At 41.4% G+C, this 26,969-nt stretch overlaps 1 protein-coding gene across 1 annotated transcript in view; it reads right to left on the bottom strand.

Moving 5' to 3' along the window:
• The window catches only part of LOC129352825 (thyrotropin-releasing hormone-degrading ectoenzyme-like), a 146,286-nt gene that overhangs the window by 27,973 nt on the left and 91,344 nt on the right, over positions 1 to 26,969 (bottom strand). Inside the window, exons 6-10 of the mRNA XM_055021990.1 lie at positions 13,213 to 13,326; positions 8,817 to 8,954; positions 8,297 to 8,362; positions 2,881 to 2,946; positions 2,389 to 2,567 (exon numbers count right to left, since the gene is read on the bottom strand). Of these exons, the coding sequence (XP_054877965.1) occupies positions 2,389 to 2,567; positions 2,881 to 2,946; positions 8,297 to 8,362; positions 8,817 to 8,954; positions 13,213 to 13,326 (563 nt within the window). The remainder of the gene's footprint in view (positions 1 to 2,388; positions 2,568 to 2,880; positions 2,947 to 8,296; positions 8,363 to 8,816; positions 8,955 to 13,212; positions 13,327 to 26,969) is intronic.

Here is a 26,969-nt window from a genome sequence, read left to right as displayed (position 1 = left end):
ACCGTTTCCCTCTTTCACTGTTTGAACTGGGTGAACTTTCCTCATTATTTGAACTAAATTTACACTTTGCTTCATGTTTTTCTTCTGCAGCAACTTTCCAAGCTGCTCTGATGAATGAACATCATGAAAAATACACACAGCAAATAAACAGCATATGGCCTGATTCTGAGTCTTTACGCAGAGACGGGACTTTGACTGGGACTATAATCATCAGCAACAAACGTCTGAAGAATAAAGCCTTGTGTGATTTAAAGCCAGGAGAAGAAGGAGAAGCTCATTAAACTCCACAGATAACAGCCTGTTTAACAGTTTCTAAAGCCTTGGACAAATCCAACAAAAACGCAGAAAGCTGCTCTTGCTCTTCCTCCGCAGCCGAAACGTTCTTAGCGGAAACAGTTTCAGTATTTATTGGACTATAAATCTGAGAGCTGCAAATAAAGGCTTCATTTAACCACCAAAATAAAAGAGACGCAACAAAACTTCATCAGTTACGTCTGTTTTCAGCCTGGATTTCATATGACGCAGAAAAGGAGGAGCACATTGAATTAATGTAGGTACGATGCTAATTAGCACCACTAGGCACTTAGTCATATTTATAAAACTGGAATATTTTCTTGAACAATAATTGCCGTTTCCATCACTACGTTATTTCAAATAAAGCTTTTATTATTTCACAGTAAGTAAAATCATTGTATTGTGGTATGACTTATATAATGAATTATTTATTATCATTATCAATTGATTATCTAAAGTAATTCTTTTATTCAATGTTGCATTATTGAAATCCATGTACAAAACTTTAAATTTCTACAAATGTACCTAAACTATACAAATAATAGGTGTAATTATTTAAAAATGCTTTTAACTGCCTAACATAATAGTTCAAAGATTAAATACAACTCAACATGTTTTAATACGACCAGTCGAAGCAGTCATGGCACTACTGTTGAAGAAAACAGCTTTGATACCACTAGGTGGTATCAAAGCCCCTCTAAGAGCATCCTTGGAATGAGAGGAATGGGCATCAGCCAGTTTTTGAGGTTCATACATCAGCTTGGCTGTATTCACAACCAAACAGGTTGAATAAAGGAAATCCGTTTCTGAATGCAGCTCAAAACGTTGCTGTTTGTTTACCAAAGGGCGAGGGAACACTCTGGGATCACCAAGCGAGTTTCAGACTCAAAGATTGGAAAATCAGCAAAACCTGAAACAGACGGCTTCAATTCAACAGCCAACCGAGACACAAAGGGCAGATGAAAAGACGAGAGAGGAAAGAAAACTTCCAGCGAGAAGCCGAGCGGGACGGAGCGACTAAACTGCCTTATGGGAAGAAAAAAGGAAAGAAGAAGAGAAGGAGTGAACAACAGGTAAGGAGGACTGCTGAAGTATTAATGCAGGAGAAAGTGGGTCGATAAAATGCAGAAGAGAATAAACTCCAAAGATTGTCAAGGATGTGAATAAAACATCATGGGAATAAAATATGAATGATGCATAAATGATGGAAAAGCAGTAAAGGAGGTGAGGGAAAGTGGGCAAAGGGGGAAATGCTGCATGATTGCAAATTAACAAATTTAGTGCCGAATGCGTCACAAAATTTAAAGATCATCCTAAAACGGAGCAGATGAGTCATGAATTTACGTCACTGACACTTTCTGCATGTTTCACTCAGAAAACATGAATCTTAAACTGTTTTTAGAACAAATTATTGCATGAAAATTTGATAATTATCTGTTAATATTTACTAAGAGTTATCTTTTTATCCCTAAGGATTTCACTCACATGCTAAAAATGATTATTTACCACATCAGAAATATGAGCAGGCATTTATTTTCTAAGAAAGACAGAAAGAGATGAAAACTGTTAATGTTGACTTTCTGCTTTCCAGACTTTGTAATGACTATTATACATCACACTAAGTCAAGAACAGATTGTTATCAGACATTAACATTCCATAATAATCCACCAATGTCACTGGTTAATAATCAAGCTCATCATTTCGCAGTGAAACATGCAGCAGCTGCAGCTTGTCGCTACCAGAATGGCCTCCTTTCATTTCCGTAACGTCAGATAAAACTGGCAGGAAGATTCGAGTCTCAGACCACGAGTCCAAGTCAAACCTCAACGCTCCGATTTCAAACTCAAGCCGAGAAATTTATATTCACAGAACAAAAATGTTATCTTTTTCTAATTGCAGGGATTGAGAATTTAAATTGTGATGGTTTTCATTTTTAGAAAACTGTAGAAACCCTGAAATCATTGGGAGCCGATGGAGCAAAACCTGGTTTCACATTTTGTTTCAAGGCAAGAAAATACAAAACTCACCATCTTATGATTAAAAATACACTAGAAAAGGTCTAATGAAGCATTTCTCTTGGACTCTGCTGCTACCTGAGGTTGTTTCTGACTTCCTCTCCGTACAGGAAGTGCTCCTGGGTGACGGTGATGTAATGGGTTGGCAGCTGCTCTGATTGGTTCTTGCTGACGGTGACGACAGGGTAGCCCATTTGTAGAGTCCATCTGTCCATCATCTCTCCAATGTCAATGTCCCGCCCCTCTGAGCGCATGGCCTTTGGACAGAAACAGAACCGCCTGATTGGAGCAAGATGTGAGACCTTCAGGTAAATCAGATGTCTGATTGGCTGCCTGTTGACCCAACATCTCCAGTAAATAAAAAACAAATCGATGGTGATCACACTGAAAACTTCTTGTTGAGAAAACAAACTTTCTCCATCTCATCAGGTCCGTGTCAGCGAGAATCTCCCCGCCCTTCGTTAGAACGACTCAATAATGACCAACTTCAGGGAGTCGGCCTGATCTCCGATCTGCTGAGGCCCGAAAGCCTCAAGTCCAAATGAAGACGAGAAGAACAGGCAGACGTACCTGAGTCAGTTTACTCCAAAGGTCGTCTCTGGCTGCGTTGCCGTACATGTGGCTCAGGAGATAATCCTGAAACAAAGAGAGACGTAAGATGGCAGGTCTCCAAGACAACAAGCACTTTGAGTCTGACGTTTCTCACATTTGTCTACTGGACTCTGACCAGAACCAGAACCACTTCCTCACAGAGCTCAGAGATGTTCACAAGGCTTAGAGAGGAAAGTCTGGACTATCTAAGGGCCGAGTCAAAAATAATTCTCCAGTCAAGACTTTCATGGACACGTCAAACTCTGGAGGTTTCTGGACAAATGGACCTGTCTACAAACAGGTCCATTTTCTATTGCCCCCCACTGAGGGGCAATTCCTCAGTGGGATTAGAGTCCAAGTTTCAAGTCTTCACAGGGCAAATCCAAGACAGTTCATACAGTTTCACACATGAGCTCCAGTCAAATCTGAGGTGTGAGAGGAAAGTTCAACACATCACATTTAACTGTTAATCTGTTATTCCTTTTATTTTATCACATTTTAAAATTATCCTTTATTCTAATACCATATTTACACATTAGGAAAAAAATGTGCTTAAAGGAAAAGGTGTTGAATTTTTTTAACACCTTTTATATTTTCAACATCTGAAAATGTAAAATTTAAAGTTTATTTATAAATTTTACTGAAAATATTTGGAAAAAGAGCAAATTTAGGCCTTTAATGAATTCATCTCATCTTAATTATGATTATTTATGTCCATCCTGATGAAACAGAATTATGTTTAAATTCACTTGTTGTTTAACTTACAAAAACATGATATAAATAGATAAATCTAAATAAAGATCTGATTGTTGCTCAAGCTGATTCAAATATTAACACCTTTCAAGGTATAAAGAGATTTTAACCAACATTTCTGCAGAGACCAGTAGGAGCTGTTCTTGCATTTCTCCTAAACCTAACAGCAGTTGAACCAGATTAAATCGCTGATTTTTTTCATTGGCTAATCCAAAACTTAATTTTAATTGATGAGTCCCACTGAACTAAAGCAGATTCATTTTCTTATCCCAGGCAGCAGAGTCCTGGGAAGCTTCCTAATTTACTTCTTCCTCATCTGTGTTTTTTCCCCCAGATGATCAAAGTTGGCTCTTGCTCGGCTGTCACCGCTGCTGCTGTATTCAGGACATCTTCATGCAGCTGACGCCTCCCAAACAAGTCTCTGCTGTGAAGCTGAGCGCGAGTTAAAGTCACAAGCAGCAGAGCTCATTTATTATGACTTCACTGTTAGAGGAAATCTGCTCTGTTCACCGTCTGCAGGCTCTTCCATTGAGCTGCAGAGAAACAAAGAGCTGCCAGTTTTAATAATCTCCCGCTCGTTGCTTGGATTTGTGTAACACAACCAAAACCAGCAGCGTCTCATTTCTGCCGCATCAAAATGAACAGAGAACAAAGCAGCTGAATGAAATCCGCTTCTTCTTCAACCAAGAGCTGCTGAACAGAACACGCCGACAGCTCCCTCTACTGGCCAGAGGAAGTCAATTTAGGGTCAATCCACGTGCAGAAAATGCCAGGTTTTTACGCATCTGTCCTGTTGGGGGCAGCAGAGAGTCTAGTCCCGATTTTACGTTGGGCGAAATTTGTTGCCTAGCAACCATGACAGCGCTAAACTACTAGCAAGTTTAGCGCAAGTTTAGCGCAAGTTTAGCGCTGTTTACTAGCAAAAATAATGGAGGTTAAAATCTCACTGATTATTTTCTGTCACTCATTTAATGTTTTTCAGTAAAAATATTTAAAAACAGCGTAAAAACAAAAGCCCAGATATTTATTTACTTACTTATATTTAAACAGTAAGAAAGTCTAAAACCCTGAATGTTTTTATGATAATGTAGCTTTTGTGGAGAAGCCAACATGGCTTCCACTGTGACACATATTATGGATTATTACATTTAGTTACTAAAGTCCTCGATGCCATCAGGGAAATTATAGAGCTCTAATTTCAGCTAATTCATACAAAAACTGACAATATGAACTTAAATATCAATATTTTGTGTTCCTGTTATGATAACAGTAAAAGTGACAATAAAAACTGTTTTACCTACACAAACACAAATACAGTTTTTGGAAAACTTTCTCCCAGTCCTGACAATAAGGTCAAGGTTTGATTTTGATAAACTATCTTCGCATGGATCCGATACCTTTGTTACCCGATCAGAAGATGACCAGCGGACGGGAAATCCGCGCAACTTTCCTGTTATTTGAAACGAAGTGTAAATGGTGAACGGTATCTGTGAGTGGATTCGTGGTGAACAGTGAAAAGCTTTTAGATAGAAAACATGTGCGAACAGAAGAGTTTAATTTTTAATCTGGCGGTGTGAGGAGCTTTAAGAGCTTTGGGCTGATGAACAAGCTGTGACCCGCTGCGCGTCTCGCAGCCGGGTTTGGGTTTCTCGCTCGTCGTCGTGGCAGAGGATCGTGAAAGCTTAGCGAAGTGAGAGGTTTGGATGAGATCATGATCACACAAACAGACAGGCAGGAAGTGGCAGGAGATTCGGCAGAACCGGGACCGGTGGTGAGCTGCTCGGTACCAGAACCCGGATGAGGCGGGAACAGCTCGCCTCTTCCGACACCTTTACTGACAGGAACAGATGTAGAGAACGCGGCGCCGGTCCAACACAAACACATTTAAAGGCAAACAAGCAGCCGGTGATAAATATGGCTGCAGGAATCTCATTAGGAGAATCTGTCTGCAGCGAAAGTGAAAATAAAGGTGTCAGATTCACGGTGGAGTCGTTACAGCTTCACAGCCTGTTAATGAGGTCTTGTTTTCCTTTTCGAAGGATTTCTGTCAGCACGCAAACATTTCAGCTGCCACTTCCCTCCCGTCTTCAGAGTATCGACAGGTTGATTCACATCCCAACATCACCTGCTTCTGACGGACAGACGGACGCAGAGGATGGAATATCGATGCAGCAAATTAAAGCTCTGAATGCTTTGAACCTTTACAGAAGTAAAGGTTAGGAAATAATTGAAGAAAGGACCGTATGTCAGAATAGAAGAATTTTGTTTGTTTTCCTCATTTGTAACATTTCATTCTTTGTTTTTGGCCATTGTTGTTTCTATTAAATAGATTTGATGATTTTTGCATATTTTTTGTGTCATTTTTAAAGATCTTCTCAACCATTTTGCACCAGGCGCTAATATGTGTTTGCACATTTCCGCTAAAAGCAGAGCTAGTTTTTCTTGTTTAGCTTTAGCTAACATTGAAAACAATTACCCCAAAATTAAATCTAAAGTTCTAACTTACTCAGCTGTTTCGTAAACCTTCAGTTGAATACGTTTTGGTTGTCGACCGTTATGAGTTAGCCGTTTCCATTCATGCTCTTACTTTGAAGTGGGTGAAGACAGAGTTTAATTTCCTGTCTCTCTTTTCTTCATTTATTCTTTATTTCAAATGAGAAACAAACAGTAGAAACCAGATAAGGAGTTTATTGAACTTATGGAAATTAAACTGATGCTTTAAGGTTGCAGTCGCTGAAGATGGAGGCTGAGCTGAAGTTAGCACGTTAGCAATAGCTTCTTCAAGATGCTAATGCTAACACTGCTAATGCTCATGGCGATGCTTTAGGGTTAACTTTTTAATACAGTTTGCTAATAAAACGTTAGTTTCAAAAGTTCCCGCCTCTGGGTGTTTATTTAATTTTTCCATTTTTCAAGTAAAGATCTGATTTTTCCAGCCTTCATTTCTCAAGTATAAGTGAAACAATTCAGTAAAGCAGAGTGGATCAAACTCTGTGTTAAGTTTTATATCTTTTCTTCCTTCATTAATGAAATCATCCCTGGAAAATTGAATTTAATATTCAGCCTGGTTTGGATCATCTGAAATATTTCCCCTGGTATTTATAAAATAATTTCAGGTTGTGTTGCCGCGCTGTAAAAAGCCTCGTTGTTTGTTTTTATTGTCTTATTTACCTTTTATAGGCGCAGAAGCTTCTTGCCTGGGAATCAGCAGCGTTTATATCTAACCTGGTTTCCTGAAAGTTCTGGGTCACCTAAATTTCTGCCTCAGTATTTATCCTGTGTGAAGATGAACAAAACATTTCCTTGTTTATTTAGAGCAAATAAAAATAAGCAACAGTCTTCAGGGTGCATTAAATAACATTTTACGGAACTTCGCTGTGATCTGAGTCCAGGTTTAGGGATAAAAATAAACAATTTCTGGATGTAAAATAAATGTAGGCGTAGCGGCTGGCCTCCATTTTACTGGCCGGAGTTTGTCCATAATGAAGTGGCTGATGCACAAACGAGACTCATGGGTCTCCAAGCATTCTTTGGATACTTATCTGCTGCAAAATCAAACTTTATCAAAAGTTATTTCTGTCACTAAACTCCTCCCAGCTTCCTCTTTGATCCATTTTTCAGCCAGCGGCTGATTCTGTCTTTGAACTCAGTAAAGAAAATAAAAACATCATCCCAGGAATATGATCTTTTTACTGAGGATTTACTTATTAATGTGTGACTGCTGCAGAATCAGCAGCTTATTTTCAGAGCCTTTCATGTTTTTTTGAAGATATTTGAATTATTCTTGTTTTTTATCCAGAAAGAGAAAAACAAACAAAAAAGAAGTGTTTGCAGTGTTCTTTGGAAGGAAATATGAATCATCAAAACATACAGAGTCTTTCTTTGGTTTAAAAAAATGAGTTTTCATGGATGCAGAGCAGAGAGAAGCAGGAAGTTCATGTGTAGTGATTATTATCCCCTACTCCAGCATCTTTCCAACCAAACCAGGCAGATTCTAAGCAAACGATTATTTACATCTACTTGAGTAGAAGTATGTCGAAGCAGTGCTGCTCTTACTTCAGTACATTTTATGGTCCTTTGTGTGACACTAATTCAGAAACATAACTGATTGTTTCTGCAGATTATTTTACCCGACTGATTTTTGATTTGCAAAAATCTCAGGCTTCTCCATAAATGAGTTGAGCACAGAGACCAGAGCAGGCTTTATTGTGCCATTGAAAAGATTAATTTTCATTCAGAAGGTAATTCCTCAAATTTCTGGGAATAAGTGGAAGCAGAATAAAAACATTTCCCCCGACTGATGGAAGTCTGGACCAAGCCTCGTCCGACAGACTAAACACACGATGTCCTCCTTCGATCTGCTTGAGCTTCTTTCAGAAAGAAGGAAACATGTAAAACGCTTTAACTCAAACCAAAAGGCTTTTACAAAGAGACAAACTGCCTCCGCAGCTGAACCCTACAATTACCATAAGCTCTTAACGGTAAGAGTGTTTCTAAAATATGGCTTATTGCCGACTCTGCTCAGATCGTCTGTCTGAAACCTTCAGCTTGACTCGGTGACAAATCTCTTAAGAACACTTCAAAGCCACCAACCGGCTGTCGGTTCAAACGTTGAAACCTCCAGAAAGAGACCAGCACTTACGTTGAGTCCCTTCTGGAACAGCGGCTGCCCCATCACGTTCGCCAGCATCCGGATCAGCGCCGCCCCCTGCAGACAGCGCACAGGAACAGCAGGCAGAGGCAAAGCTCACTCATCAGATCATCTAATTGGTAGGAGAACCAGAGTTCATTCACACCTCACCAACCCAACTCAACTCTCTGGACGAACGGACTGGAGTTGGACTGAACGGGTCCGGTGTGAACGGGTCGTCTGGACCGGCAGCCTGTTTCTCACTTTCTCCCTCAAAGATCTCCTTCATTTTGTTTTGATTTTAACATCCTGCCTTCAACACGTTCAGAATCTGTAAGTAACTAAATCAAAAACTTGCTTCTGGTTTTATTGTGTTTCAATCAAACCAGGTTGGTTTGGATCTCTGGTGCGCTCGGCCCAAACGGGCTCACTCAAACAGAACTTCTTGGCTCTGAGGGAAACTCACTGATGCATTTGATGTTGGGTTTGAAAAACTGAGGAAGTTCTGCAGAAGCTGCAGAGAACCGTCTACCTTCTTGTAGGCGATCCAGTCGAAGACGCGGTCGATGTCCGTCGCCTGCTCCACCTCCTGAGAGATGGGATGGGAGGAGCTGAGTCCGTCCAGCAGCATCACCTCGTGGAGGACATCGGTCAGGAACCGCTGCTTCTCCTGGAAACACAACGCAGAACCGACCCGGTCGAGACGTTTCAGGGTTTCTACTGAGCGACGGAGAGACCGGCGGCGTCATCCTCAACAAACCAAACAAATCAACCATCCAAACCGGCCAAAGCTAAACTCTAACAACATGTTTACAGCGTGCAGTGTGACCTTTATTTATCACGTTTTGATCCCCACCGTCTCTCCTGCCCACTTCAGTTGGAAAGGGCTTAGTCAAAGTAAACCCAAAACATCTCAGAACAGCTAAATATGAGATAATTTGGGTTAACATTAGGAGGGAATAATTCTTCATAATTGGCTGATTTTTAATTCACTTTTGCTCTTTAGCTCCTTGCAGAGGTCAGAGGTCAGGGGTCGTCCTCTATTGAATTAATATTATTGAAAAGTTATGAGACTAATCTGATTAGTGGCTCATTTAAAGCAAAACGTAACAAGTTCTGATTTTAAATAAAAAACTTTAATAGGATTTTAAGATTTTCTTTCATTTTTACATTAAAATGAATCAACAAGTTCTTATTCATGTAAACCAATTTATCTGGAAATTAAAGGCTTATTTTGGTGATTAGTAGTTAATCTTTTATTATCCGTTTGTTTTGTTGTGACTTCTAAAGTTTTATACATTTAATTTAAAGTGTTTTATTTGATCTTTTATTTTGTAATTCCACAGAAAGTTTAAATTATATTTTAATCCTTTATTTTTTGCCGCTTCTCTTTCCTCGCGTTTTTAATTGATTTCCGCCAACATGTCCAGCTTTAACGAGCTCAGCGTTCTTTACCCCGGGATCAGGCTAAATCTAGACAGAGGCGGCTCCGTCTAATTTATGGATTACAGTGTTTACCGAGGTTTAAAATGATTATCCATTGTGTAAAGAAATGCTGATGCGAGCAGCTTTACATCGCGAGGAAGATGAAGATGAAGAAGAGAAGCTTGTGTAGATCAGCAGCATCGACAGGAACGAGTCTAATTCCTGGTTTACGGTGGATCTGTGTAATTCCTGAAGTGAATGAACCTGAATGAGACGTGAGCCGACTTTAATCTAAATGATGATTTTCACTTTCATTTCTTCACTTTTTTACGTTTTTATTTTGTCTTGACTGAAAATACAAATCTAATAAAATCTGATTGTTTCCCAAACAGAAGAAAATAACAGAGTGGATTTAAATCAGATTATGCTTCTTTCTACTCCTTTTATGTTGATGTTGGACCTTTTTATCACTTTATTTAGTTTTTATTCATGTTTGTTGTTTATTTTCGTGATAAAATGCTCAGATGAAGAAACTCCAGCAGATTTATTTGTTTTGTGACTCAAATTTCAAACCTGATAAAATCCTCCGACTGTTTCTCTGCTGAACGATTCCTGATGTTTTATTTCCACCCGGTTCATTCGCTACGTCCTGCTACCATTTCCTGGTGAATCGCTCTTTAAAGGAGGGTTTTTATAAACTTTCCTACAAAGTAAATTCGATGTTTTCCTCTAATAGTCAGTGGCTATGGTTATTCTGTGAATCAAAGCCTCTATTTTTCCAGAAGCTTTGATTTGAGCAGAAACCAACTGTGTTTGTCTGAGAGATAAATTAGTTTCCAGGAATCCTTTCAGGACCAAAGGGACAGTCGGATCGGACTAATTCCTGGATTTTCTAGCTGTTTAAACAGGAGATGGATCTGATTATCGCCTTCGTTCAGTAGATCGGCACAAACACAGCGAAGGAAAAGGCACACTGGTCGGCTTCCAGCACAAATCACACAATTAGTCCATCAGTTAAATTGGACATTTGGATGAAAGCAGGACGAGGAATAGAGCAGAGAATCAGACTAAATGAGACATCAGCTCTGATGAACTGAGACTGTATATCACCTGGAGAGGTGAAAACGGGACTTCAGCTGCTTCATAATGACCAGATGGACCCAAACTGAGCCAGTACAGACACAGATGCTGCGTTCAGGAGCAGCTGGTGAACTTTAAACCGTCTGCTGATCCTCCATCACTTCCAGAGCGCCACTCCTCCTGTCCGCCTGTCCTCCTCCTCCTCCTCCTCCTCCTCGGAGCCGTTTAAACTCGTTTGGTAGCACATCGCTCCCTGCGCCACAGCAACACTTTCATCATCACTCCACGGCGACGGGAGGCGTGGCTTCACCAGCAGGTGAGCAGTTCAGACATTTCCTCAAACGATTTGATGCTTTCAGGTAAAAATCTCATCTTTTGTGTTTCTTGAATTCAAAACACTTTGGAAAATCTTCATAAGCTGAACATCCATCACTTCTGGTGTCCCTCAAGGCTCTGGACTTGCTCCAGTAAGCAAAACAGTAAATATCTCTGATAAATATCTCTGATATTGGCTTTACACAGAGTACTCAGATATCTGTAATGTACTTCTATAGTTTATAGGTTGTTGAGGAACGAGGTGAGAGCTGGTTTTATTGTTGTCATAGCAACTGCCTACCAAGATGGCCGTCAGTCACAAAGTTCACAGAAATGTGACATCACATGAGGTCTTTGTATTGATCTGTACCTGTAGAAGGTTCTTAAATATTGGAACCAATACAGATATTAATATTGGATCAATCTCCAAAAGTTTGAATCATTTTGCTCTTTAACTACTGAAAGATAACTCATGTTAAAATGTATTTTATATTTCATATACGGCCTTCCCTGGAGGGATTGCTATTTCTTTGCTTGCTGTTCAGTCTGCTGCCGTTTTATTTTAAAGCGTTTGTCCGAGTGGAAGTGGATGAGCCGGGATTTAAAATGCTGCAGCTGCTGTGGCGGCGGCGGCTGCAGCAGCTGCAGCAGGCCGTGTGCCTGCAGCTGCAGCGGGCCGTGTGCCTGCAGCTGCAGCGGGCCGTGTGCCTGCAGCTGCAGCGGGCCGTGTGCCTGCAGCTGCAGCGGGCCGTGTGCCTGCAGCTGCAGCGGGCCGTGTGCCTGCAGCTGCAGCGGGCCGTGTGCCTGCAGCTGCAGCGGGCCGTGTGCCTGCAGCTGCAGCGGGCCGTGTGCCTGCAGCTGCAGCAGGCCGTGTGCCTGCAGCTGATAAGCCTCCTCAGTCCAGTCAGTAGTGGAGGTAAATAACGCTGCTCTTCAGCAGAAACAAAGGAGTCCATTTGCTGTAATTTAAAGATCTGCAGCTCAGAGCTGAAGACGTTTTTAACCAGATCCGCCTCGTCTGGAGCAAATCTGACGAGGAATTACATTTTAATTTAGCCGGGCTTAGTCCCATTATTCTCTGCATATTTGTTTGGCAACGTGAGCGAAACAATAGAGCAGAACCGCTGCAGCTGAATAATATCTGCTGAGCAGCAGGAAAGCAGATATTGATCCTTGGATCCGCAGAGCTTCACCTTTTAACTTCAGCCTTAAATTTAGTCACATTTTACACAGTAAAGGACGAGAAAGTTTATGCTGCAGGTGGAGAAATATTTCACCTTCATTCACGTTTATTCACCCAGAGGATTCCAGACATCTTCAAAGAGCTGAGGTGGACGTTTTGTTTCACTCCTCCAACAAGAAACTTTAAAAAATTATTGATTTAAAAAACAAACAAACCCTATTTTGTATTTTTACATTATAAAAATATTTAAAAAACTGCAATACTTGAGGATGAATATAAGTATTTAAGCTGAAACTCTTAGTTTAATCATTTTTAGTGGATATTTAATAATAAAGAAACATAAACTGAAGTATATAAAATTGTACTATAAAATGTAGAACTTTTAAACAAATCTGATTTTTAAGATTTGGTGTAAAACATACTTTTAAGCAGAAAATGTGAATATTTTTAAATATTCAGTTTCATAAACTATCAAACTGTGATGGTCTTTGTAGATTTGTAGCAACAGAAATTTAAATATAAGGTTAATAGAAATGTAAAATTAAAAGATCATTTTACTTTTACTAATATTTGATATTTTTCAGTTTCACAAAGTAAAAACAGACATGAGGTTTTGATTATTTTGTTTTATATAAAATTCATAAAAAAGCTTTTTATTTAAAGGTTGGTTTAAAAATTCCCAAAATAAATAAAAATGATAAAAATATTCCAAGCATTTCTAAAAATCAAATGCTACGTTTGGAAATTTGAATCTAGGACTTAAGTTTATTGTCTTCAAGTTACACAAATAAATAAATAAGTTACATTTTCCTTTGACCTGCAGCTCACTGACTGAAAAGAAGCTAAATGTAGTTTAACTGTTACAGAAAGTCAGATTGTGTCCCTGAAGATCCAGACTGATGTTGGACCCTTTGGCTCCACTCACCATGTTCCACTTTGGGAAGAGGAAATCTGTGCCGACGTACTCGAAGAAATGCGCGAAGCCTTCCTTTAGCCAGACGTCCTCCCACCACACCGGCGTCACCAGATCGCCAAACCACTGAAACGGAAACAAAGAAAGGTTTTTAAATTATAGACAACTGTTTTCCTTTTCCATGAACTCCTGAAGGAACTTCTGGGTTGAGTTGAACTGTTGAACTTCCAATGGGCTCACCGCCTATGGGAAGGGCCACAGGGGTCGGGTGCAGTGTGTGATGGGTGGCAAACGAGGGAGGGGGTCCTGGCGGTCCGATCCTCGGTTACAGAAACTGGCTCTTGGGACGTGGAATGTCACCTCTCTGGTGGGGAAGGAGCCGGAGCTGGTGTGTGAGGCTGAGAGGTTCCGGCTAGATATAGTCGGTCTCACCTCGACGCATGGTTTTGGTTCTGGAACCAGTCTCCTTGAGAGGGGCTGGATGTACTTCCACTCTGGAGTTGCCCACGGTCAGAGGTGTCGAGCAGGGGTGGGCATACTTGTTGCTCCCCATCTCAGCGCCTGTACTTTGGGGTTTACCCCGGTGAACGAGAGGGTAGCCTCCCTCCGCCTACGGGTTTGGGGACGGGTTCTGACTGTCGTTTGTGCTTACGGGCCAAATGACAGTTCAGCCTACCCACCTTTTTTGGAGTCCTTAGAAGGGGTACTGGAGAGTGCCCCTCCTGGAGACTCCCTCGTTCTACTGGGGGACTTCAACGCTCACGTGGGCAATGACAGTGAGACCTGGAGGGGGTTGGTTGGGAGGAATGCTCCCTCCGATCTGAACTCGAGTGGTGTTCTGTTGCTGGACTTCTGTGCTCGTCACGGTTTGTCCATAACGAACACCATGTTCAGGCATAAGGGTGTCCATATGTGCACTTGGCACCAGGACACCGTAGGCCGCAGATCGATGATCGATTTTGTCATCGTTTCGTCGGATCTGCGGCCGTATGTCTTGGACACTCGGGTGAAGAGAGGTGCTGAGCTGTCCACTGACCACTATCTGGTGGTGAGTTGGCTCCGGTGGTGGAGGAGGATGCCGGTCAGACCTGGCAGGCCCAAACATGTTGTGAAGGTCTGCTGTGAACATCTGGCGGAGTCCCCTGTGAGACGGAGCTTTAACTACCATTTCCGGCAGAGCTTCAAACACGTCCCGCGGGAGGCAGGGGACATTGAGTCTGAGTGGACCATGTTCCGTGCCTCCATTTTCGAGGCGGCAACCTTGCGAGCTGTTGTCGCAAGGTTGTCGGTCCCTGTCATGGTGGCAACCCTCAAACCCGTTGGTGGACACCTTCGGTGAGGGATGCTGTCAGGATGAAGAAGGAGTCCTATTGGACCTTTTTGGCCTGTGGGGCTCCAGAAGCAGCTGATGGGAACCGGCGGGCGAAGCGGCTTGCGGCTTGCGGCTCTGGTGGTTGCTGAGTTAAAAACTCGGGCGTGGGAGGAGTTCGGAGTGGCCATGGAGAAAGACTTCCGTATGGTTTTGAGGCGATTCTGGTCCACCATCTGATATCTCAGGAGGGGAAAGCAGTACAGCACCAAAACTTTTTATAGTGGGGTGGGGTGCTGCTGACCTTGACTCGGGACGTTGTGGGTCAGTGGGCGGAGTAATTTGAAGACTTCCTCAATCCCCCGACATGCCTTCCATTGAGGAAGCTGACCCCGGGGACTCTGGGTCAGGCTTTCCAATCTCTGGGGACAAGGTTGCTGAGGTAGTTAAAAAGCTCCTCAGTGGCCAGGACCCGGGGGTGGATGAGATACACCCGGAGTTTCTTAAGGCTGTGGATGTTGTAGGTTTGTGTTGGTTAATGCGACTCTGCAGTATCGCATAGACATCGGGGGCAGTACTGGGGTGGTGGTCCCCCTGTTCAAAAAGGGGGGTCGGAGGGTGTGCTCCAATTATAGAGGGGTCTCACTCTTAAGCCTCCCTGGCAAGGTCTATTCGGGGGTCCTGGGGAGGAGGGTCCGTTGGATAGTCGATCCGCAGATTCTGGAGGAGCAGTGTGGTTTTCGTCCTGGTCGCGGAACACTGGACCAGCTCTACACCCTCAGCAGGGTCCTGGAGGGTGCATGGGAGTTCGCCCAACCAGTCTACATGTGCTTTGTGGACATGGAGAAGGCGTTTGACCGTGTCCCTCAGGGTGCCCTGTGGGGGGTTCTCCGGGAGTATAGGGTATCGGGCCCTTTGATACGGGCTGTCAGGTCCCTGTATTGCCCGTATCACAGTCTGGTCCGCATTGCCGGCAATAAGTCGGGCTCGTTCCCAGTGAGGGTTGGACTCCGCCAGGGCTGCCCTTTGTCACCGATTCTGTTCATTACTTTTATGGACAGAATTTCTAGGCGCAGCCAGGGTGTTGAGGGGATCTGTTTTGGTGGCTTTTGGATTGCATCTGTGCTTTTTGCGGATGATGTGGTCCTATTGGCTTCATCGGGACGTGAGCTCCAGCACTTGTTGGAGCGGTTCGCAGCCGAGTGTGAAGTGGCCAGGATGAGGATCAGTTCCTCCAAGTCTGAGACCATGGTCTTGAGTCAGAAAAGGGTAGAGTGCCTTCTCCGGGTCGAGGGAGATGTCCTGCCCAAGTGGAGGAGTACAAATATCTCGGGATCTTGTTCACGAATGAGGGAAAAAGGGAGCGGGAGATCGACAGGCGGATTGGTGCAGCGTCCGCGGTGAAGCGGTGCTGTACCGCTCCGTCGTGGTGAAGAGAGAGCTGAGTCAAAAAGCGAAGCTCTCGATTTACCGGTCGATCTACGTTCCTACCCTCATCTATAATCATGAGCTTTCGGTAATGACCGAAAAAATGGTTTCCTCCGTAGGGTGGCTGGGCTCTCCCTTAGAGATAGGGTGAGAAGCTCAGTCATCCAGGAGGGATTCAGAGTAGAGCCGCTGCTCCTCCACATGGAGAGGCGCCAGTTGAGGCTCAGGCATCTGGTCAGGATGCCTCCTGGACGCCTCCCTGGTGAGGTGTTTCGGGCACGTCCCACCGGGAAGAGGCCCCGGGGAAGACCCAGGACACACTGGAGGGATTACGTCTCTCTGCTGGCTTGGGAACGTCTTGGGATTCCCCCGCCGGAGTTGGAGGAAGTGGCTGGGGAGAGGGAAGTCTGGGCCTCCCTTCTTAAGCTGCTACCCCCACGACCTGACCCCGGATAAGTGGCAGAAGATGGATGGATGGATGGATGGATGTTAACACACTGAAAACTCATCTAGCGCTGCAGCAAAACATGTTCACTAGCTAATAACACTGATATAATGCTAATGGCTACGCTACCTACTATTAGCCTTTACAAAAAAAAACAGCTATTAAACAGTGGGATTAGTATGCCACACCTGGACTCAGCTAACCATTGCATGTTAGGATGCTAACATAAGTTAGCATGTTAACATAAGTTAGCATGGTATATCTAGCAAGATGAGGGCAGTTTTAGCATAAAAACTCCAGCTAGAATTTACATTAGCATACATTACAAGCTAATTATGGCTAAAGCTAATGTGTACTTTAGCCTTAGTCAATATTTAAGCTAGCTTTAACAATTAACTACATAAAATCTACCAAATGTATTTTGATTGTTGCTGTTGACGCTGTGTGTTTCTGAAACTTTGGATTAACAAAACCAGCCGTTATTTACCGGAAACTTTTCTTCAATTAAATGTTTTAAAGTTTGTTTTCAGCTAAATGAGTTTGTTGCTTCTTAATAAAAAAATAAATAGGAATATTTAAAATACCTTTTAGAAATTTCAAACCATAACTTGTGAAAAAAAAAATCTAATCTGTGTGACAACAGATTAGGCTTGAGACTCTGGCAAATAGCAAAGAGTAAAATTTTTTATTTCTGTCATTTGCAAACCACAGCAGCTGTACCTGCAATGAGTTCTGACTTGGAGCTGCAAGCTCTCTCACAATATATAGGATTCTTTACACAACATGGTCACTCCTTTGGCTCAGAGTCAATTCCAGTTGAACAGGTTTACTGCAGTCATGTAGCCACAGGATGGACAGGATGCAACCTCTTCCTTACTGAAAGGTCAATTAATTATTTAGATGATAAACTTCTTCTTCTTCAAAATATGTGAGTTTCAAAAAATCAGGATGCTAATGGAACAATTTTCCATACCCAAAACATTGTCAGACCTTGTACGTACTCTGAGCTTGTGACATTCAGTTGAGAAATTTGTTTGACTTTAGGGCTCATTTCATCTTACTGTTTACCTAAACTATCTGTTGTTATCTGTTAAACACTGGCGCCATGCTTTGGTACTTGTGGTGAGACATTAGTCCACTCATCAGTCAGCTGCAACTGCTGTACAGAGAGGAAACCTATCTAACTGGTTCTTGGCCTACATACTTTATAAGGCTGAGCAATACTAATATGGTTAAATGAGTAAAATATTTAAATAGAATTGTTAAAAGAAATAACACAATTTTCACTTCACAAACTTTTCACATATGCAGATAAATTCTCACCTTTTAAAACCTTAACATGTCATCTGGTATGTAAATTATACTCTAATTTATTGCTCTTTTCAGTCATTTATAATTGTATGGAAATACAATTTTGCCAACATTCCACTATAACTTGTTTAAAATGTTTTATTATTTAGTCAGCATTTAAAGGTAAGTTACCTGCTGTGACATATAAACTAACTGCATTACAATAAAACCTTCTGTTTTTGTTAATAGTGTTTTAAATATTTGGTGTTAGTCGTTGAACGACGACTAAAAGTTGCAGATTTCTAAGAGTGAAATCTTTTGAGCCCTTTTCTTTGCAGAAACTGACCTTTAACTTGATGAAAAGTCACAGACTGATTTTTTTATTTTATGAGGTTAAATCTTCACTTTCGTTTTTAAATTTCACTCCCACTAAAAGTAAAAAAGATGAACAGATTTATGGTTTGAACTGATTACATTTTACTCTTATTGCTCATTTTGCACAGACAGTGAAATGTTTCATGTGTTTGTTAATGAACATCCAAAACTCAGTAGTTCAAGGAATAGATTATATGATGTGAGTGTAAGCTGAACAGAGAGCTTTGTACTACATCAATGGAAAATTTAGTGGAAGTAAAAAAAGTGTGGTAGAAAAACCAAAGGCCTCATGGAGCAAGCAAGGCAGATTTTTACTTTGATTAGACATTATTTAATTTTTCTTGTTGTTTTGTGCCGAAAGTGAGTTTTTCTGTTTTCACACCAAGCGGGAGAAAATCTCAGCTGTTAAAGTGAGGCAGCTGCAAAAACACTAGTTTGATCCAACTTCTAATTCAAATATCTTATAAGAAAAACTCTTAACTTACAAGTAACGTTCCAGTTCCACTGGTGGATTATTGCTATAAGTTAATAATCTGCCAGTGGAACTTTTCCATCAATATTAAGGAAATATTGATTTGAACTCTCATATCTTGCTGAAAGGTTTCTTATAAGTCAGTTTAGTTTTATTTGAAGTCTAATCAGACGTTTGCACTGGAAACCAGACTGAAAATACTGAGATTGTGTTTGTTTTGCAGTGAAGCTCTTCAGCAATAAGAACTTTTCAAACAAACTGTTGAAAACAAGGAGGAATTTTCTGCTTTAACAAGCCGAAAGCGTCTCTGTGTTGCAGAACCAGAGGTAAAGTTTAGAAAAACATGAAGCTGAACTCTGCAGCATGTCTCTTTTTTCTGCCTGAATCTGAATGTTAATGTCCACAGAGTGAGACAGAAATCAAACTTCTGACTCGACTGCGACCGCATTAAACCTCTTGTCTCCTGGAGAAACTCGCTGCAGGTTCAGTTCGAGTGTCTGCCACAGTCCAACTGAACAAGAAAAAGCCTCTGTTGGCATAATTTTGAACGGGGACGAGATCAGCCACTTCAATGGAGAGCAGTCAGCTGTGAGTACGAAACCAGATGCTGCCAGACGCTTCCTGTTTCCATGATCACTGTTTACACAGAAACTGCATGAAGGACGGGCAGAAGAACCAAAACTCTTTATTCTTCTCTTCATGTTTGATTTCAGTTTTTTACATTTTGCAATAATTTATGTTGTTCTTTTGAGTATATTTATCATTTAAAATTCAGATAGCTGTTTGTGTCTCATTTCTCACTTCAACGTGTCTGCAGGTGATGATCCATGGTGTCTGCAGCTCAGTGCATCAGGCTAATGCAAAACGGTGATGGCAAAACATGCTAGTTTGAGAAAGCACAGGCTTTTCTCTGCATCTAAATATAAGTTATGTTTTACAAAGAAAAAATACAAATAAAGAAGAAGAAAAGTATAAATGGTTGGGTGGAAACGTTAGAGGCCACGATTCATTAAACTGAAGTGAAATTCAACAGAAACAGAAACAAATCAAAACGTTGTCAAAGTTTCCTCTTCTGGGTTTGTTTATGAATCACAACAGAAACTAAAATTACAATGTCAAAAGATTTTTACCTTCTCCACAAATATAAGCATGTAATATGTTAAATGTTCTTATTTTCTGTTGTGGCTAAAAGCAGCTTCACTTTATTAAAAGATCGTCTTAAATTTTATTTGTCTATTTTCAGCAGAAAAGAGCAGCGTTTAAAATTAATCAATCAATCAAATTTTATTTGTATAGCACATTTCAGCACCAAGGCATTTCAAAGTGCTTTACATCATAAACACAAGAACACAAAGTCATGCAACATATAATAGACAATACATTGTTACATATTACATTTCAAATAAAACTCTAAACAGGTGCGTTTTTACTTGAGATTCGAAGGAAGTCAGGGTTTCCGCTGTTTTACAGTTTTCTGGAAGTTTGTTCCAAATTTTTGGTGCATAGATGCTGAAAGCTGCTTCTCCTCTCTTGGTTCTGGTTCTGGATGCAGAGCAGAACCAGAACCAGAACCTGAGAGTCTGGAAGGTTGATACAACAACAGCAGATCTTTGATGTATTGTGCTGCTAAACCATTCAGTGATTTGTAAACTAACAACAGTATTTTAAAATCTATTCTTTGAGCTACAGGGAGCCAGTGGAGGGACTTTAAAACTGGTGTTATGTCTCTATTTTCCTGGTTTTAGTGAGAACAGGATCAGCAGCTTCTGGATCAGCTGCAGCTGTTTGATTGATTTGTTGGACAGGCCTGTGAAGACGCTGTTACAATAATCAATGCGACTAAAGACAAACGCATGAATGAGTTTCTCTAGATCTGGCTGAGACATTAGTCCTCTAATCCTGGAGATGTTCTTCAGGTGATAGAAGGCTGACTTTGTAATTGTCTTTATGTGGCTCTGAAGGTTCAGGTCCGAGTCCATCACTACTCCCAGGTTTCGGGCCTGATCGCTAGTTTTTAGTTGTGATAACTGAAGCTGTGCATTGACTCTAGATCGTTCCTCTTTAGGTCCAAAAATAATGACTTCAGTTTTATTTTTGTTCAGTTGGAGAAAGTTTTGGCACATCCACACATTTATCTGTTCTAAACATTTATTCAGTGATTGGATGGGGTTCAGAGTCACCTGGTGACATTGTAATGTAGAGCTGTGTGTCATCCGCATAGTTGTGGTAGCTAATATTATTTCCTGTTATGACCTGAGCTAGTGGGAGAATATAAATATTGAATAAGAGGGGTCCTAGGATTGAACCTTGGGGTACCCCACATGTGACCTTTGACCTCTTTGATAAGAAGTTTTCAATTGAAACAAAGAAATCCCTGTTCTTTATGTAGGATTCAAACCAGTCGAGCACCGAACCGGAGAGTCCAACCCAACTCTCCAGTCGATTCAGTAATATGTCAAAAGCTGCACTGAGGTCCAACAGAACCAGCACTGTGGTTCTGCCACAGTCCGTATTTGTATGGATATCATTGGATACTTTGACTAGGCCAGTCTCCGTGCTGTGGTGAGCACGAAAACCAGACTGGAAAGTGTCAAAGCAGTTGGTCATCAAACTATTTAATTGTTTACACACAGTTTTTTCAGTAACTTTGCTGATGAATGGGAGGTTTGAGATCGGCCTGTAACTCTGCAGTAGTAATTTGTCCAGATTGTTCTTTTTTAACAGTGGTTTGATAACTGCTGTTTTCAAAGCCTGGGGGAAAACGCCTGATGTAAGCGATGAGTTTACGATTTGGATCAGATCAGTAGCAATAACAGACAGAACTTTCTTAAAGAAATGTGTGGGTTGGACATCCAGACAGCAGGAACTTGAGCTTAACTGACTTATAATTTCCTTTAGGGTTTTATAATTAAGTAGTTGAAATCAGGTCATTTTTCCTGTATTTGTTTTTTTTTGGTACAGCAATGATTCTGGCTTTGAAGTTGATGTGCAGATTAATCCTCTGATTTTTTTGGATTTTCTCTGAAAAGAAATCAGAAAAACTTGTTACAGGCAACATTAGATTGGAATTCAGGTGGAAACGTCACAGGAGGGTTTGTGAGCCTGTCAACTGTTGCAAATAAAGTTCGAGCATTATTGATGTTTTTGTTTATGACATCTGCAAAGAAAGCCTGCCTTCCATGTTTTAGTGTTAAGTGATAGTTACGTAGTTTTTCTTTGTAGATGTCGTGATGAACGTGAAGTTGAGTTTTACGCCATTGTCGTTCTGCTCTGCGGCAGACTTGTCTTGCAGACCGAACTATTTGTGCATTTCTCCATGGAGATTTCTTCCTACCAGTCACAACCTTTACTTTAATTGGGGCAATGGAATCAATGATATATGAAACTTTAGACTGAAAATCATCTACCAACTTATCTACATTATTACAGCTTAAGGGTGAGGAGGAAGAGTAGATTTGATTAAATGTTTCTGCTGTGTTTTCTGTGAAAGAACGTTTTGTGACAGTAGCTGTTTGTCCAAGTGGGTCAAAGAATAAAGAACCTTCAAAGATAACAGCGAAGTGATCCGACAGGGCGACATCAGTTACAGAGACATTGGAAATAGTCACACCCTTACTGATAACCAGGTCCAGTGTGTCCTTGAGTGTGTTGTTTGTTTGACATGTTGTGTTAAACCAAAATTTTCTAAAATATCAGAGAGCTTTTTTGCTCCTCTGTTTTCGGGTTTGTCCACATGAATGTTAAAATCACCAACAATTATTAAACAATCATAATCAATGCATATGAGAGAAAGAAGATCATTCAAGTCAGTAAAGAAATTTTCCACATATGCTGGAGTTTTGTATAAAGTTAGTGTCAAAGTTCGTTTGAAGCCTTTAACCTGAATTCCAAGATACTCAAAAGATGTGAAATGACCGAAAGAGATTTTACTACAGTTTATGGTATTTTTAAATATAGAAGCCACGCCTCCTCCTTTTTTATGTTTTCTATTCTCACTTAAAAAATTGTAGTCAGGAGGCGCTGATTCAATGAGTACAATTTGGTCATTATCGTCATTCAACCATGTTTCTGTCAGAAACATAACATCAACATTATACTCAGTGATGAAATCATTAATTAACAGAGCTTTAGCACAGAGTGATCTGATATTTAAAAGAGCTACTTTAAGTGGCTTGGAGGCCAAAAGATTTTCAGTCTGAGGTTCCTTTAGGCAGGGGATCACTCTGAGGTTTGAATTAGGACCGCTGTATTTCATATTTCTGGTTTTGTAAATTTTCTTGTAGTGATCTGGACAGGTAATGTCCTGTTCTGCAGAACCCGGGGGCCAGACACATTCTGGATGGAGACGAGAGTAAAGATAATATCTGGTCCCCGGCCTCAGACCTCAGAGACGCAGAGTGATGGATCCTCTGGGAGGTCAGGGGCAGGTGGCTTAAATGTAGTGAGGTCTGCTACGTGAGTACTAAGGAGAGACGTGCCGAGGCGAACCTGTTGATTCATTCCATCTGTAAATTTAAGAAACTCTGGTCCGGAAGACATTCTTCATTGGTATCCATTGGATCCTGTGAATGCTTGGAGGAGCAGAGAGGGAGGGAAGCAGTCGCTCCGTCTCCAGTCGATTTATCAGCTTGTTTTGGAATATTGTGCTCCTGATCCGGGGAGCGTTCCATCCTAGTCAGACATCCTTGAGCCTGTTCTTCTGACGCGATGATCCTGTTGCTGTCCTTGCTGATGAAATAAAAAAGTTTGCAGTGAGTAGTTTTATCCCATGTTTATTAAGATTGCGTCCTCCTCTTCCAAAAAGGTGAAAGCGCTGCCAATAGATCCAGAGGTTATCAATGAAGGTCACTGAGCTGGTAGAGCAGCTTTTACTCGGCCTGCTCTCCACCCTGGAGTGTTTTTTATCTCCCCATTGTGGTGATGGAATTGGACCACTGAGAAATAACTTTATTCTCTGTTTTCCCATAGTGTCCAGAAGAATGTTAAAGTCCTTTTTCAGAATCTCAGACTTTTGCTTTGCCAGATTGTTGGCTCCAACATGCACAACTAAAGTCTCAATATCTGGCTGATCAGTGGTTAGAGAGCAGTTTGTTGGTTAAATCAGATACAGTGTCACCAGGAAAATACATCACTCTTGTTTTCCTGGGATTGCAAACGTCACTGATTCCCTTTACTGCCTCATCTCCAACAACAAGCACTTTTGGGTTACCTTTAGTTTTCCTGGTGGTCGCTTTGTCCTTGGGAGCTTTGGGGTATCGATGTGTTGGTCTTGCCTCACTGTTGATATTTGAAGGCGAAGTTTCACTCAGAGGCTCAGGCTGGAGTGCAGAAAATCAGTTTTCAGTGGGATTCCCACAGAGTCAGAATGTTTTGAGGCTCGTGCAGGTTGCTTTGTCCGTGGGGTCGGTGGAGGCGTTTTGGTTGCAGCTGCTTGTTTGTCTTTCTTTGGCGGAGCAGGTGTTGAAGTTGAAGGTGGGTTTCGGCTCAGAGCCGGCCACGCTGATTCGTCCAGGTGCGGGGTTCTCCCTGATAATCGTCTCATCGGATCCGCAGTGCGAGATTCCCGTTCGGCTTGGCACCCAGAGCGTTCCAGGGTGAGCTGCTCGGTGCAGGGCGCACGACCTCTCCGTTGATTTGAGGAAGAGTTGTTTCATTTCCACAAGTAGCGTTGATCTCAAAGTTCACCTCCAGTAGTTTAATCTTCATTTCTATAAACTGAAGTCGTTGTAAAATACTGCTCATGTCCTTGGGGTCAGCCGGAGGCATTTTGCCCTGGTTTAACTTGGAGGTAAAAAAAAGTAGGTAAAAATAAAAGTATGAAAATCCCCCAGTCCTTAGGTTTGGAAAAATCCAGTTAAGATGTCAATAATGTAAATATAACTATAAAAACTGTCGCCTTAAAATTAAAAATAATTCACAGGCAGAGTTATCAGTAAGGACGAGAGAGAGCAGGATAAGCTGTTCCTCCTTCGGCAGTCAAACTCACAAAATGAACCTGCTGTATTTAGCCAGTAAGAAATCCATTAAAAAATATAAAATATTATTTACTGTAAAATTAAGCTTAAAAATGTGATTATTAAAAGACAAATACTTTGTATCTCTAATAAGATTGAAATCTGTTTTTAATAACTTTGCTGCTGGGATTTAAATTATCCCTGAATAAAACAGAAACGGACCAAACAAAGCCCACCGACCTCATGTTGATCAACAGCTGGAGGATTTAAAATAAAATGTCTTAAATGTTCAGCAGACATCAGGATTAAAATGTCCCACCAGAACCGGACCGATCCATGTTTAACTCAACGCTCTTCCTCTGCAGTAAACACCACAAACTGGCTAATCGAGACGCTGAACATTTGTTTCACTTTTCATCCAACTGGCTGCCGACGCGCCAACGGGGTCAGTAAGTTTTCAGTTTGCTCAGGCTTCCAGACAGAGAACACAATTAATTTTACACTGGGGAGGTTTTTAGCTTCACGGTGACAGAAATAAAATCTCCTTTTGCTTCTTTCTAGTAATTAAAAATGACAAACGACACGGCCGTCTTGATTAGCTCCTGGGTTAGCGCTCTCCCAGGCTGAGCCTCATTAAAACATGAAAACGCCTCCAGCGGGTCGGACGGTTCTGCTGGGGAGGCTGCCGCCGCGGGGATCGCGTTGTCATGGATGCAGTGGTGCATTGTGGGTGGGGGTTTACGAGCCGCAGCCGGAGAGGAAGACGAGAAACATGATGAGTCGGTGGAAAAATGTTTCCAGCAAACAACTCAACAACTCTGCTCAATATTCAGCTGTTAATCCTGATCATTATAGATTATATATAATAAAAATAACAAATAAAAACCCAAATTAGAATCTCAGGAAACTAAATATTACATAAGACCAGAGAAAATGTAATTATTTCCACATTTCCTTCACTTTGACGTCATTAGAGAATCTGTAAATAACTCCAAATATCCAGAGAGAAATGTTTTAGTTTCTATAGTAACATATAAATATACATATTTCATTAACATTTTCTGATAGAATCATGACTTTATGATTCATGACAACCAGACGTCCTCGTTAATGCAGCATTGAGAACAATCCCTACCAACACCATCACAGAAACCAATGAGCTGATCTACACTCAGTATCAGTGATTCTGCTTGGCTATAAAATCAACCATGAGACCCAATACCCACCATGGAAAAGACGGTAGAGACTAAAATCAAGGTAACAAGGAGGGAAGTGAGCCAACGATCCAATGAAAAGACCAGGAAGAACAGACAGATGCCCAAACCTGAAGCTGCCAAACAGATCTGGCTTCATTCACAAGGGAGAACGAAGTCAGATCCTTCTGGACGAATCTGGATGGTCTCTGCTCTTGTTCAATGGCACAAGAGCTTTACTGGCAGCTATGCCTTGCCAGTAATCAGATACCCTGCAGGAATGATTAGCTGGCCAAAGGAGAATGAAGGCCACAGATGTTAAGAGTCAAAAATTACATGCAAATCCAGCATCCTGAGACTGAACACAAGCCACAACCAACGTTCCCTCTAAGCTGCATAATCGCATCTTCTCAGCGCACAAGAAAATCTACGTAGCGCATAAAATAAAGTCCAACGTAAACTGGACATTGAGCTCAGACATCAGGTTTTGACTACGGACCAATGACACTTTTTTCTGTACTACTTTGCGATCGAACCAAGTGAGTGACAGGAATCCAGCAAATGATACGATACGGTTCACTTTCGCTACGCAGCCAATCATCGCTTGCTATTTGTGTAGTGCCTTGGTCATACGCGCTGTGGCACCGTGCAGGTAAGAAGAGTGCGACGAAGTTAAGAGACGTGAAAGCTAACACCTTATCATGTCTCAGTGGGACATCCACTCACCAAGACAAAGTAAAAAAGAAATGCACTAAGATCAAATGGCCGTTGGAGTTTGTGCAACTAGAACAGTGCAGTGTTCAGTGGAGAGACCGCGTCACTGTTACGATGATTCTTTTTATTAGAAAGCTCTGCGATCACATCGATGCTCGTTTATCAGAGCATGAATTAAAGTCTGCATTTGATATTGAAGCATTGAGTTCAGACTTTTGACTATGGATAAGGAGACATTTGTACACTGGAAAAGACGTCTGAGGCCATTCTCCTCCACCCACAGATTATGGAGGCCTTTAACAGTCAATATGCTGAATTCAAGCACATAAAGCAAGAAGCAGACTGACCATCAACCTGGGCAAAGTGAACAACCACTGGAGAAGTGAGAAGGTCAGGCGTGAAAAAACTGTGTAATTGAATATTTTACAAGAATTTATACTGCATCACAAGCTACAGAAAACATTTTATTGTGCAAAATGTGAATATTTTAATATGAACAAACAGTTATGGTGCAATGTCTCGTTTCTCACTCTGGTTAAAGCAGGACTCTTATACGATGCATCTCATGAACAGCAATGATTTCTTTTTT

The sequence above is a fragment of the Poeciliopsis prolifica genome, unplaced genomic scaffold (genome assembly GCF_027474105.1).
Source record: "Poeciliopsis prolifica strain line A6 unplaced genomic scaffold, Auburn_PproV2 SCAFFOLD081, whole genome shotgun sequence".
Taxonomy (NCBI): Eukaryota; Metazoa; Chordata; class Actinopteri; order Cyprinodontiformes; family Poeciliidae; genus Poeciliopsis; species Poeciliopsis prolifica.
This window is presented reverse-complemented; position numbering and strand designations above follow the sequence as displayed.